Source organism: Podarcis liolepis (genome assembly GCF_965112155.1).
Source record: "Podarcis liolepis genome assembly, chromosome: 7".
Classification (NCBI taxonomy): Eukaryota; Metazoa; Chordata; class Lepidosauria; order Squamata; family Lacertidae; genus Podarcis; species Podarcis liolepis.
The window spans coordinates 81,323,035-81,338,073 of record NC_139561.1 but is presented as its reverse complement, the minus strand read 5'-3'; the positions used below and the strand labels follow the sequence as shown (position 1 = coordinate 81,338,073).

Sequence of the window (15,039 nt, the reverse complement as noted above, 5' to 3'; positions counted from 1 at the left end):
GAGAAGATATGGAGCCCTTTTGTAATCTATTTCAGGACTGGAGAACATTTGGCATGGGGGCCAAAGCAGCCCCTGCATGCCTCTCCAAAGGGCCCAGGGGACGGGATTGCAGGTGGTACATCATATCTGTGCTTGGGGTCAAACAAGAACCTGGGAGCCAAAGGAGTGGAGCCAGAAATTTACCTGGACATCGGAAAATGTTTGCATATATTGTGTGAAGATTAGAGTGGCTGGGTATAAATAATAAATTATTATTATTATTATATAGAAAATGCTTGCATATATTGTGTGAAGATTAGAATTTACATTTTTGTGTAATACTACATAAAATACCATGGCACTTCTTCTTCCGTCTGCTTCCTCTTCTGCCAATACGCTCCTGCCTACTTCTCCCAGCCAATCCAGAGAGGCAGCAATGAAGTCCTGCTGAAAGATACTATTCCTTTCTGTGAGGAATAGAACTCAAGCCTATGATAATGGGCAAATATGGCTGGAAAATACAGCAGCGCGCAAGCAAAAATACATAAACAGTGCTTCAGCTTGCGGTTGTCAAACACTCAAGTGATGTGCAAATGATGCTGCTGAATGCATGCCTGAAGCAGTAGCCACTCTTGGAACAATTCAAGCTGTGTACCACCGGTTCAGTTCCAGACCAAAATGGAGGGAATTTACTACAAAACCATATTGTTTGTTCTCTTCATGTTATGTCTGAAACAAAATGGTTGACTGTGTAAAGCCTTCTGCATCTCACTTGACTGTCACCTGACTGGTCACTTACCATCGGCTGTGGTGAGGACTGAAGGAGCTGACCCTTGCAAGGCCTTCACCATCTGGCCTACAGGGCAGGGCCCAGGCCCTTGCACTCCAGCTATAAAGACTCCTGCTCCAGTGAGGACTGGACCTTTGACTGTGGTGAGGACTGCAGGGTCTGTTCCCTTTGTAAGGCCATTACCAGCTGACCTATGAGGTGGAACCAGACTCATGTGAATGAACTCTTTGGGCAGGGCTTGGTGGCAGCGGCCGGGGGAAGGGGCGGTTCTGCTATTGTTTCCCTGCTCCAAGTTTCTAATTTGTTTAAAACATTCTCAAGCAGCTTTTAATTTGTGGGGTTAAAAAATTCAGCTGTTTTGTTTTGCAGGATACATTCTATAAAATGATTGTATATTACAAAATTGAACGTGCCAAGTTGGCTGACTCTAGAGACTTTCCTCAGACATTGTGGGGAAATTGGGGTGGAGAAGGACTGGAAGGTCATTTGGTAAAATTACATACAAAGGAGATCGATTGTTGTTTCTTAACCCTGCTAATGACATGGAATTGAAGAGGCAGTTGGCAGAAGATCATGCCATTCTAAAAAACACATTTTATTAATTTCAGCACTGAAATTTGTGTACCAAGAAAACATTCTATGCAATTTCTAATTTCATCATTTCCCGCCCCTCACTGGAGCAGTTCTTCCCACCTCTACTCCCAGGCCTCCCCGCTTTGTACTACAAATTCCCCCACATCAGCCTCTTCCTCCACAAGTCACCTGCTGGCTTGTTCTGAGTCTTCCTAAGCTTTTGATATCTTCAGCGCTATGAAGGCTTTCCTCAGTACCTGCCTTCTCCTGGCCCTGTTTCTCCCAGGTGAGTCAGAAGCTGAAATCCTGGATTCTTCTTTTCACTACCTGGGAGGGGATGTGGGGTGGACTAAGCTAGAGAGACTGAGATAGGATCATTGAAGGGGGAAAAAAATATGCTGAAAAGATTGGATAAGACCAAGAGCATCTGGGAATCAAAATAGAAAGGAATCTCTGGTAGCAGGGGCGAAACTAGGCTTTATTTCACCCAGGTCAAACACCCAGTTTTGCACACACACCCCACATGCATTTGCACACACATACACACAGAGTCTGAGAGCCGCAATGGAGCCTCTGGAGGCTTCACCAAGGGCAAAGAACTTGGCTAGTCTTCCCTCCCAGCAACGGCACTGCCTGTTAGTGCTTGGTTTTATAGTGCTTCCTGTGCTGATGTGGTTGCTCTGTTTGGGCTTGTTACACTTCTCATGAGACTGGGCCACCTCCCCATTACTTCCAGCATAAGTGAGCATTTCATGGCTTATGGACCTCATGTCAGCTGCAATCGGTTGTCTATGTCACATACCTGCGGATTGACCCCTTGTCCTGTTTCGGTAACTGTGCTTCGCTCAGTTGGCCAAGCAGGTGTTTGGCAGGGCAGATGAGCACACATTCGATTGTGATGAAGGTGGATGGGGAAGCCTTTTCTGGTGTACCTTTCTCCCCATTGCCCTCATACTCTGACTTCTGAAATTGCACTGTACAACTTAATGCCCATTTGACTGGTGCAGGGATGAAGGGGGAATCACACAGTCAATTATCTGGGCAACAGGGAAGGGTAAGGTAGAATGTGCTGCAATGGGGGAAGGAGATGCCATTGCTTTGGTGTGGGGATGCATGAATCACCATAAAGCTATTTCTCTGTCTGTCACAGTGAGTGGGTATGTTTGTGTGTGAGAAATGGGGGGAAGGTGTGTATATGTGTACATGCATCTTCCAACCCACCACTGCTTGTGGATCCTGAAAACCAATAAGATTGCTGTATGATAAAGGGTCATCTGACCCTTTAATGAGTTCCTCTTCCCTCCTCTATAAGCTGAACAAGACACTTTAAATAAGAAATAACTTTTACTTTGTGTGCTTGCACGTTCAGATTAATATGCACAATGTAGGAAAATGTTGTTAATACATCTTATATAGATGATTGTTTCTAACATAAATACTGTTAGAGACAAACTGAGGCTGATAGCAGTACACCACTTCTGCTGCTCTCATACAGAAGATGGTTAATAAGGGCCGCTGCTGTACCACCTGACATAACTGTCTCAAACATATTACATTACAGAGTTCTGCAGACCTTGTGAGCATTATTTAGCATTTTGGATGCTTTCATCCCACATGATCCACTATTACAAGTGGATCCTGAGTTGATGAAAGCTGCTCCTATTTCTATTATGTTTGCTGACTTGGAGAAGTTATGGACCACTGGTGTGAAGTTTACGGCATGTAATGCCTTGAAAGAAAATATTATGAAAATGATATACAGGTGGTACATGACCCCAGTCAAGCTTGCAAAAATATACCATCTGTCAGACAATAAGTGTTGGAAGTGTAAAGAAAATGAGGGAACATTCTTTCATCTTTGGTGGACGTGCCCCAAGATTAAGGCTTTCTGGGAAATGATATATAATGAACTCAAAAAGGTATTTAAATATACCTTCCCTAAGAAACCAGAGGCCTTTTTGTTGGGCATTGTTGGCCAAATGGTTTTAAAGAAGGATAGGACCTTTTTTATGTACGCAGTAACAGCAGCAAGAATACTCATCGCAAAATATTGGAAGACACAAGATTTGCCCACTCTGGAAGAATGGCAGACGCAACTGATAGACTATATGGAACTGGCAGAAATGACTGGTAGAATCCGAGACCTGGGAGAAGAGATGGTGGAAGAGGACTGGAAAAAATTTAAGGACTATTTACAAAAGCATTGTAACTTGTATGAATGTTAGAATGATGCAGGACATAAAGGTAACATGGCATTAGTGAACCAGTGGAAATGATTATGAAAATAACTGAATTATAAGAACAAAGGTGAAATCTGAACAATTTTATGTCAAGGCTTAAATATTTGAATACATGATAACAAAGGGCAAAATATGAGGCATAAAAACTGAGATGCACAATTTTAAATAAGCTTTGAAAGAAGGTGAAGCACTGCTGAATGAGATTTTTTAAAGGGGATCACAGAAAAGGGAGATGTGAGGGAGTCGAAGAAAGAGGGTTATGGAAATCTGGTTTATGAAAGTGAATATTTTTTTTTATGTTTTCGTTTGTGTGTTAACTTTGCTGTTTTTTGAATGTTTTCTTTTTTCTTTTTTGGTTTATTTTTCTTCTGTCTTTATGTATGATGATTTTTTATACACTGTTTAAAATCTTTAATAAATATTATATTAAAAAAGAAAGAAAGCTGCTCCTATTTCGTTTGTTGGATTATATCCAACAAAGGTTGAGCTCATGGTCATATTTCTAACCGTGAATGTAGATGCTGTTTCTCATGGAGCAACTTTGTGGTGCCACTGAATGTTTCCTCATTTCTCCTCACAGAAGTGGCAAATCTATTCTGTGGCAAACATTTCAAGCTTTTTTGCGAAATTGACAACGGCTTTTGCTTTAAACATTATTTCGAGGGCTTTTTAGGTGAGTATGTCTTTTCTGTTTAATTAAAATTGGGTGTGTGGGTCCACCATTTGGTCCCTGAAGTATCTAAGGATGACCTGTCATGCATTCAGGTGAGTCATTAAGTGCTGGACAACCAAAGAACTGGAGATGAATTGAGGTGAGTGTATACGTGAACCAGGCCTGTGATTCTCCCCAGAAGACCCTGTAGAGTCTGTTGACATATAATAGGCTTGCTTTTTTCAAGGGATTTGGGTACATCTGGAAGATTTCTCTTTCTGGGGCCCAAGAAATTCAGCCAGGAAACATGCTGTGAAGAAAGAGCCTGAGCTGCACATCAATTCTGAGTCAAGCCTCTTCTTAGCAAAGAGGATACTTAAAGGGCCTATTTGAGGGACCAGAGAAACTTGATCAGAAATAGCCAAGGCCTCTCCGTTCCCATAAGAGAGGAGTGGGTCTTTAAAAAACTGAGCTGCTTCTTGCAGTTTGTTCCCCTTCCAACAGGAGGGGATCCAGTTGCCTTTCCAGCACTGTGGTTCCAAGATGGAATCTTCTAAAAATTGATGATTCTTTGTGAGTAAACCTGAATAACAAGTGATGTGCTTTGGTTAAGATTAGTTTAGTTTAGAACCACAGTGCTTGGGTTTATTTTGTATTCTGCTTTGACTTTCTTCATGTTTCCCTGTTACCTTAATTCCTAGTAGGTTTCTTAATTTGACTGCTTAAGTGTACATGTCTTCCAATGTCGGGGTTTTAGAATCCACACATGACTAGAACCTACTGTGAGTTTAGGATTAGAGATGTAGGTGACCAGCACACTCTTCTGAGTCCTGGGAGAGACCCAGAAAGGGTATGGGATGCCACTGCCCTTTGAGACAAACCACAAAGATGAAGGGCAATCAGAGGAGTGTTGTGGTGCTGGCTTCAAACCTTTGAAAAAGTGATTGCTTTAGTGTACTCCAAGTTTTCTCCCAACTGGGACTGCAAGAGTAAGTGAGAGTGTGGTGACAGCAACCACTGGAGATTAAGGATCTACTGGCTGTGCTGCAGGGTTGTTGTGTTGCTGTTGGCCAACACAAAACGTATTAGAGCCTTTCTTGGGAACCCCTCCACTGCCACACACCACGACAACACACCTTGTTATTTGCTTGCATACAACATAGTGCTGTAACACACCTCTGTATTTTCTTTGTGCATGTGTGCAAGAGTTTTGTTGTTTAGAGTCACATTCTATAACATTTAGAGAGTGCCAAGAAAGTGACATAACTGGGAGTGCGATAGCACTAATCTATGCAAATAGTAATGTATTTAATTCAAGCCTCACATATGTTCTTCATTGAAATGAAAGAGGGTTTATACATTACATTGTTTCGGTGATATAATACCTGCTCACATGAAGACAGGAAGCGGAAGCTACCTCCTGCAGACTCAAACCCTTGGTCCATCTTTATATTGTCTAAACCAATTGGCATGAGGTGTCTACTGTCTATTGGTAATTTCCCCCATCCATACCTGGAGATGTTAGTCATTGAATCTGGGACCTTAGGCATCCAATGCAAATGATCTACTAGTGAGTTAGGGCCCTTCCTCTGTAACTTAATAGAGTGCGTAATTTGTCAGCTATGGACTTTAGACAGGGCAGCCGATTACTGTTAACATGCTTTCTGTGAATATTCTCTGGCCTTTGCCTCACACCTCCCTCAACTGATTTTCCCAACTGCCCTGTATGTTAATTCCTCACTGACAATTAAATACCAACTGATAAGAAACATAAGCCTATCGGGGTCTGCTGTTTCCTTGACCAACCAGAATTAAATGACCTGAACCCAGCCCTTTGAAGCAAGATTCAAAGTCATCTTCTCTCTGTCTCCAAAGCAGCTGCTGTCAAGTAGGCAGTGATGTAGTGGGGGGGGGGGCATTGCCCTGGGCACATTTTTTCAAGTGGGTGCCACCATGTTCTGCCACTATAGCTCCCTCACTGAGGGAACCCACAACCGGGCTGGCCTTTGGGGCTGGAGTGTGGGTGGCAGCAGCAGCCGGTCCATTCCTTGGGAGCAGAAGCGTTGGAGAGGTGTTGATATTGCAGCCGAGGGAGGAACGAACTCCATCTGCCACTGTGCCTTGCATGGCTGTGGGAGCTCTTTTCTCCCTCAGTACGTGGGGCTACTGGGGTGCTGTGGTGGGCTCCTTCATCTTCCACGTCCCTCTCCCAGTCTGCCCTGCCCTCCGGTGCCCACAGATACACATGCTGAGCACCATGGGCTCATGCAATGCTGCAGCAAGTAGGTCTGCAATATTATAATACCATACTTCCTCAATCCCTGACAGGCACACTCTGACATTTCACACAAATATCTCTCTTAAAAAACAAAGCCAATATGAACAGACATATATACATTTCCTCTTAGAAGGTTACATGCATCAACCACTGGATCCTCCTGGAAAAGCTATCTGAGCTGTGGGTGGGTGGTAGTGCTTTGTAGTCATTCTGGTTGTCTTCAGTGGGTGATTTTCAACACTATAGTGACTTGTACCTGAGTGACAGGCCATAATGATAAACAGGAACGTAAAGTTGCTGGAGCATCATGAGTTAAGTGAATTAACCAACCTGATATAGTTTGCAAATTGAGGCAAAGAGGCAGTAGGGATGTTGAGTTTGGGAGCTCTGCAGACGCAGTCCCCAATCCCCCCCCCAAGACATTTGTTTGTTGCAGCAGTTATCAACTGATGTGCTAAAAGCTGTGTGATTTTTAATTGTACTTTTCTTATTGCCTTTAATTCTTTCATTGTATTTTATTTTCTCCTACAAACTTGGCCTGTGAAGTGAACATTCACCACCTCCATACTAGCCTTTTCTTTGTCCAGGGTTGACAGTTTTTCTTACCATCTTATTTATTTATTAAATTTCTATACCACCCTTCATCCGAGGATCACAGGGCGGTTTACAGTATAAAAACACAAAAATGTATAGCATAGAAATATATTCTTCTTCTGCCTCTTATAAATATAGTATATGGCATATTCTTGAGTGGGCCTCTGAAACAACTAACTGATCATTAGGTAGAGATGGATGGTAGATTAGCCTGTTTCGAGCCCTTAGCAAAAATAAGTCTGCCTTGACCCATTTATGTGCAATTTTTTAAGGAAATATCCTAGAATATTTACACGGTTTTGGAGAAAAAATTAGGTTGTACTGATTGGTTGATTACTAATGAAATGACTTGAATTACTAGCTTGCAAATTCAGCGCTTGACATAAAATAAAATTTTTCTTCAGTCACCCATTTGACAAAAAAAATGTTTAAAAACATCATCTAGATTTCAGTAAGGAGAGATGTGATTTGAATTTTTGCACATTTAGTCTTTTCAATTTTCTCTCACAGATGGGTCTCCAATACCCACCATGTTAAAAAAGGGATGTGCTACAAATTGTCCCTCAACGAATTACACCTTCTCTACATTTGAAGGTTACTTAAGGAGTGTCATTGTTTGCTGCCAAGATGACTTTTGCAACGAAAGATATATTCGTGGTAAGTAGCTGCATTCTTGTAGAATTATATATCTCTATGTATCCCTGAGCATGAATATCATTGAGGTTTCCCATTTCCCCATTGGTTGCTCATAGACAAATGCTGCTGTTCCAATGCAATAGCCATCTTCCTAGTTTACATGGGAGATGATTAGAATCAACATCACCATCTGTGTCTCACGGGGGAAGCAAGTATCCTGTCTGAAGCACTTATTGACAAAGAGCTTCAAATGACCCCTGGGTGATTCTTCATTTATTGGGGGATTGGGGAGCGATAGAGAGATGAATAACCACTAAAACATCTGACAGTGGGTGCCATTTGCGGACCAGCACGCAGTACTCCCGATCTCCCTAGAGAGAAGCCAGTCGGCCTGAGCTGGCCTGCCTTCCAATAGTCACGGACCATTGGGGTTCCTGCCAAACCCCTATTTAAACCAGCCAGTCTGTGTTGTCACTAAGCGCCAGGCCAAGTGAGCGGACCGCGAGTGAGAAAATTTCATTTTGGTCCACTCTGGGCTTTTATAAGTGGGGCGGAGCCAGCGTGGGACGCACAGTCGTTTTCTGAGCTACACCCACCCAACCCTCTCTTTAATATTTTCCTTTTATTTTAGTTTAACCATTTTCCTTTCAGGATTGTCTTATGATGGTTGCTGTTGAAGAGCCAGGAAGGAATTGTCCCTGCTCTGCAGGTTTCACCTTCCCCGTAGGAATTGTCACAACTTTAGTCGTCATTCTAAAGGGGGGGGGGACTGCAGTGGTGACTCACCCCTCCTTGCAATGGCTTTTTCAGGGTTCAGGGCTTGTGTGAAGGGGGTCACTGGCCATACACTGGTAGGTTGTTGGTGAACTTCCCAAAATTGTTTGGAGAAGTGGGGGCTGGCTATGTAAAGATGCATTTTACAATGCCCCCTCTGATCCGAGTAACTCTGCTGTGCCTCAGTTCCCTGGCTGGGGGGCTGAGAGGGATACACGCCCAATGCCTAATCCAAAGTTTCCTACATGTGAAACTGTGAATAATGTTGTGGCCATTTTAATCATAATAAATGTTGACGTGTATGATTCATTGCTCTGGGCCTGTCTCCCAGGGGAGAGGGGGGGTCTCTGCCTGGACACACAATACATTTCTTCCTTGCTCTCTACTAGCCCAACTAGATCTTAGGAGTTCTCCTGCACGGGAGAACTGTCGAGGAAGTCAATTGACCTGTAGTTGCTGCTGATGGCTCTCCAGCCAGAGAATGACAAAACAGCACTGCTGCGCCAAAGGGCATTGGGACTGTGAGGAGGGTGCCCTCAGCCAAGGTTTAAAAATGGCCTCTTGTGCAGGTTGAATTGTCTCAGGACCCTCCTTGGTGGAAGGAAGGGGTACCAGGAGGGTTGTGTGTGTTAGAGTCGGAACTTAAGAGGTTAAGTTGTTCCCATGATGCCTCAACATTCTGACGTCAGCTTTGGAAGCTGGGAGGAGTTTTTCTCTGTTCCTCTCGGTCTTTGAGGGAGAAGGACACAGTTTGTCATGGCTGCGAGAAGTCCAGGAGTTTTCTGAGAAATGGCACAATAAACAACTGTAAATGGACAATCCGGTACTCTGTGTATTTGTCTGAAGCTAAGGGACAGCTTTGCCGCTGTGTTTACTCTGCTAGGCGTGACTGAACGGAGCAGAATGCACAGCTGATTGGAAGTGCGCCGGACCGCTGTAAAGAGCTAAGTTGGATCGTAAACCAATTAGCAGGTCACGCCCTAATCAATAAATCCCACAGGTTATGGAGGCCTTATTTACCGCTTGTAAAGCTGTCGCTGGAGGCTGCCGGAATGCTTTGAAGTCTGCGTTCTGAGGCAGTGGCGCTGCCGGAGGCGGAGGTCTGACTCTGAGGCAAGCAGCTGGCTGAAAGACGCAAAGGTTTGCCTGTGCTGAGTTGCAGCAGTGCTGAGGGCATCAAGGAATCTTTTCTCCACGGACAGGAGCCGGAAGAGCTGGTGATCAGTGAGTACAGCTTGGGGGCGCCTTGGGAGAACGGGAGACCATGGCAGAAGGCCACGATTCATATTCCGTCCCTTTCGAAAAATTGGACGGCAAGAATTGGCAAGAATACAGCAGGAGGCTGAAGGCATGGCTGGTGGCAAAGGGGCTGTGGGAGGCTGTCCAGGGACCCCCACTTCCCACACCAGGGGCTGGAGCTACAACAGCTGAGATAGCAGATGCCCGTAATTCTCAGAGGAGAAATCAAAGGGCCCTGGGAGCAATCGTGCTTAGCCTGGATGGCTCGCAGCTGCCTTTGGTTGAGGGGCTGGAGAATGCATGTGAGGCCTATCAAGCGTTGGAACGGGTGCACCACAGAACCATGGCTGGGGCAAAGATCCACACCACCAGACGCTTGTTTGAGATGAAGTTACGTCCTGGGGATAGCATCAGGAAGCATGTAACTGATATGCTGGCCGTGTTTAACCAGCTGAGACTGTTACAAGTCAACTTTTCAGAGGAGCTGAAAGTGTACATTTTGCTTGGCTCTCTGGACAAGAGTTATGACAATCTGTGTCTAACTCTGGAATCGATGGATCCCCAGAATTTGACGCTGAATTACGTGGCGGGTCGCTTACAGGACGAAGAAGAACGACGCCAGAAAGAGGGCAGGGCTGGCACCGGGAGCTCTGGGTGTAAGGGCGGAGCCAAGCCAGCAGAATGCATGGTCCAGGCTTTTTCCGTTCGTCATTGTTACGTTTGTAATTCGACGGAACATCTGCGTCGCAATTGCCCCCACCGGAGCAAGGAGGCAAGGCAGGATGTTGTCAAGGTCAACTCCCATGGGAACCAGTCGGGTTTCCATGGCAACCAGCCTGGAAGAACAGCCAGGCGTGGGACTGAGTCAGGTGGACGTGACAAACACCATGAGGAGACGTATCAACTCACAGCCAGTCTGGCATTGTTTGAGGACAGCTGTGAGAAAGACTTTGAGCTTTGTTTTGAAATAGACTCTGCAGCTAATTGCAATTTGATTCCAGAGACCCCTGCTGTCGAGATGTGGAATTGCAGGGCAGTTCCGGCCAGAAAAACTGTACTTTTTGCAAATGGACAGAAACGAAATGTAACTAATGTTGCAAATGTTTATGTTTCTGTTTTGCAGGAGCAGTTGGAGTGTTGTACCGTCCCAGGGATACACCACTGTCTTTTGTCTGTGCCTTATTTGTTAAAGAAGGGGTTTAAGGTTTGCTTCGAGGATGATGTCTGCACAATCTCCAAAGGAGAGAGGATACTTGCCAAGGTTAAAAAGGGGCAGAATGATCTCTTCATTCTTAAAACGCCTCTGGAGGGTGAAGGGAAGGTTGAGAAAGCACAAGCCCTGCGTGCTACAGTTCCCACTCATGTGTCATGTGCCCATGTTTGGCATACTAGGACAGCTCATGGTTCTTTAGAAGAACTACAGGCGCTGCCTGAGGTCGCCAGAGGTTGTAACATTATAGAATGTGGATGTGCCATAAATTGTGAAGCATGCAGACAGGCAAAGGTAAAAGGGTGCAGTTACCCAAAAGTGGAGAGGGTAAACACCAAACCCTTTGAACTGGTTCACATAGATCTATTGGGTCCCGTAAAGGAACCAAGTCTGGGAGGGGCCAGGTTTCTGCTGACGATGCAGGATAGCTTTACGCAGAACACCTGGACTCATGGTCTCAAATCCAAGGAAGATGCAGCACAGCTGATCAAAGGTTGGATTGAGGAGGTGGAACTAAGGTTCTCCACCAAAGTGCAAGCAGTCACCAGTGACAGAGGTGCTCAGTTTACAGGATCTGCTTTGCAGAAGTTCTTTCGCAAGAAAGGGATACGTCACACAGTGACTTCACCCAATCAGAGGGGGGTGGCAGAGCTTAGATGTGAGGCTCTGGTCAAGGCTGCAAAGGTGTTGCTGGCAGATTCTGGGTTGCCACCAAAGTTTTGGCTGGAGGCAATCAGGTATGTGGGCTTCACCTGGAATCGTACCTACAATTCACTAATAGGTGACACACCCTTTGGTTTGTTGCATGGCAGGAAACCCCAGATTCATTTTCTGCGTACGTTTGGTTCGAATGCATCTGTGCCGGTGCCTAAGGCTTTGCAAGGGCCAGATGGATCCAAGTTCCGGAAAATGATCTTCTGTGGGTATGAGCCAGCAGCGCGTGCATGGAGGTTTGCGTTCCCATCAGGTGATCAGAGTAAGTTGCTGATCAGCAAACACGCTGAGTTCTACGAACAGGATGAAAGGTCAAAGACTCCTGTCAAGCGTGATGTTCTATCAGAATGTCTTTCTGATTCAGAGCAGGAAGGTTCTGAGGAGGAGGAAGGAGAGGCTGAGTCTGCAGATGACGATCAGGTCACTGACCAAAGTCTGGAGCAGGGTGGGGCATCTCCACAAGTTGTTAAAAGAGAGACCAAGAGTGAGCCTAGTTCTCCGGTGAGTGTGATGGAGAGGATTCGAAGTCGTTTTAAGTCAGAGGGGGAATCCCGCGATGCTGAGGACACACCTGCTGGTGATGGTGTGTCAGGGGAAACATCTGAGTTTGTGCCCAGACGGTCAAGTCGCACAACGAAGGGTATTCCACCTGAAAGGTATCAGGCCACAGGTGCGTGGGTAAGTTTCGCGCAGTGTGAATCTGAGAGTTATGTGGATGTTCCACAGGTCTTGTCAGAATGTGATGCAAGAGGGGGTGTTAGAGTCGGAACTTAAGAGGTTAAGTTGTTCCCATGATGCCTCAACATTCTGACGTCAGCTTTGGAAGCTGGGAGGAGTTTTTCTCTGTTCCTCTCGGTCTTTGAGGGAGAAGGACGCAGTTTGTCATGGCTGCGAGAAGTCCAGGAGTTTTCTGAGAAATGGCGCAATAAACAACTGTAAATGGACAATCCGGTACTCTGTGTATTTGTCTGAAGCTAAGTGACAGCTTTGCCGCTGTGTTTACTCTGCTAGGCGTGACTGAACGGAGCAGAATGCGCAGCTGATTGGAAGCGCGCCGGACCGCTGTAAAGAGCTAAGTTGGATCGTAAACCAATTAGCAGGTCATGCCCTAATCAATAAACTCCACAGTGTGCACTTCCACCCCTCCTCAGGTGAGAGTCTGGAAAGGGAGACTGTGACCTGGGAAGTAGCGAAATTGTTGTCAGGAATATATGTGTGACTAATGGGTGGCAATTTGTATTATTATTATATACGGTGCAGTAAGTGAACCATTTCTTTCTTTCTTCAGTTTTTGAAGTACATTTTTGTTGTGTGGAAGGAGTGACTAGCGATAGAGGATGGTGACTTGAGTAAGAAATGCTGGAGTGACAGGGCAGATGATGTGCTTGTGTGCATTTGTGAAACAGAATGGGATCTGTGCTACTGACTGAGTAGCAGGTATTTTATTATTTGTGTAAATGTAGGGCATAAATTCAGTGTAATGTGTAGTGAGTTGGGAGATGTCTTGGCAAAAGGGTCTCTGAAGAGAGGGAAAGGATCCCTGAATCTAAATATAACTTAGTTTTATTTCTTTTGAGATTTGATTGCTTTATTGCATTGCATTGTAGCTATGTGTAAAATTGTTTGGGGTTTTTTGTAGTTTCACAGTTTCATACACGCACACGCACACGCACATTTTTAATTGGCAAACCACTTTGAGACTGTATTGTGGTATATAAAAGTTTAAAACATATATAAGTATATTGGATACAAAGAAGAAGAAGAAGAAGCAGCAGCAGCTGTATTTACTATTTTAAAAATGTATATATCTATATCTAGATATATATGTGTATACCCTTCAGCAATAGGTGACAGCATAGTTTACAACATAGTAACAAAGTAAACAGCATAATGTAGGGCTGCCAAACATCTGGGTTTCCCCGGCCATATCCATGTGTTTGTGGGAGGGCGGGGGCGGGAGGTGTCCCAATGTCCTCTCAAGAAATGTTGGAACATATGCCTACTAGGGCTGAGCCTGGCTCACAAGTGGGTGGCCTACCACCTGAAGCCTGTCTGGCTTCTCTCTCCCCATTCCAAAACACACCATCCAGGCAGGTGAAGTCCTGCAATCCGACAGCTGGCATCTCAGTCTAAGTATTCAAGGTAATAACCAGATCTGCATTGTCTGCTTGATTAATGCAATCCTCTTGTAGGATTATAGAACTGAGGCCTAGGATTTTTTATGGAGATATATGGCTGGATCCATGTGTTTACTGTATGGATTGCTTTTGGCAGATCCATCATATGAAAACAATGGGCTAATGTGTCATGCTTCTGGCCCAGAAGATTATCCGAAATGGGAAAATCTCAGCTGTAATGGTGATGAGACTCGATGCTTTGAGTTTGTCCTTGTTCACGGTAAGTATCACTGGCAACAAATGTGAGGGAGATTAGAAACACAGCTTGCCAGGGTGGGTTGGTGGCTCTCTTATTCTGTTTGCAACTTCCTGCCAGAAAAAAGATTTCAAGTTTTGTGGGGAAGGACAGGGGTTTTCCCCCTGAACATATTACAGTATTATGCAGTATATAGTTGAGCCTATGAAGCGGTGATCCAGCATGCAATATTGAGCCTCTCTCTCTCTCTCTCTCTCTCCATCCCAGAATGTGGATTAAGCCTCTCTTGCATAATAACAATAAAAATACACATGTGACCATGCCTCTTTCTCTTTACCAGATGACAGTTCGGTTCCTGATAAGGTTTATAACGGCTGTGCCACTCCAACTTTTTGTGAGTTGGCTAGGACATCACCGTATTATGACTACCTTTCAGGCACTATAACAGAAGCACGATGCGGTGATACTCTGCCTTCTGGAAAGAAGCTCAACAATGAAGGGTAGTTAGGAGAGAAGAATGTCTCCATCATTTTGGAACCCACCACTTGCAGCCTCGGTAGAGGTGGAGATTGTCTCTTTGATGGTGGCTTTGCAGAGTTTCTGGAATTCACAGGATCCTGTGTCTTTTATCTGGCATTTGGTGGAGGCTGAATGGGATGCAGGGCATAGAGAAATGTGGGGCTTGGGAGCTATGTCTCATGATATGGTTTATGGGGTAATTTTTCCTTCCTTCATAATAAACATAATAAACTAGTGTGGCAAATAAAATTTTGTTGTGTTTCTGCATTTATCAAATTAACAATATTTAGCAGTGGTGGTGGTGAAGGACAGAGTCTTTAGAAGGAACAAATGGATAATTATTAGTTAATAAACTAAGTTTTATTTTGACTATTAGTTAATAAAGTTACTAATAACTAATCACATTATGTTTCTGGAAGCCCAGGCCAATTTTCCAGATTTCCCTGAGAATCAGCAGCATAAAATTCA

General features: G+C 44.6%; 1 protein-coding gene across 4 annotated transcripts in view; it reads left to right on the top strand.

Moving 5' to 3' along the window:
• Positions 1-14,820, top strand: part of LOC310712528 (phospholipase A2 inhibitor gamma subunit B-like) — a 29,953-nt gene extending 15,133 nt beyond the window's left edge. For 2 of the 4 annotated variants that reach the window (XR_014528895.1, XM_083515681.1), the window contains exons 2-4: positions 7,617-7,763; positions 13,954-14,076; positions 14,393-14,820. Coding sequence is in view for 2 of the 4 variants with exons in the window: in XM_083515681.1 (XP_083371807.1) it covers positions 7,617-7,763; positions 13,954-14,076; positions 14,393-14,556 (434 nt within the window). In the remaining 2 variants the exon portion in view is untranslated. Of the gene's footprint in view, positions 1-5,994; positions 6,517-7,616; positions 7,764-13,953; positions 14,077-14,392 lie in introns of those variants that run through there. The other 2 variants (XR_014528896.1, XM_083515680.1) reach the window with 2 other exon arrangements.
• Positions 14,821-15,039: the final 219 nt, after the last annotated feature.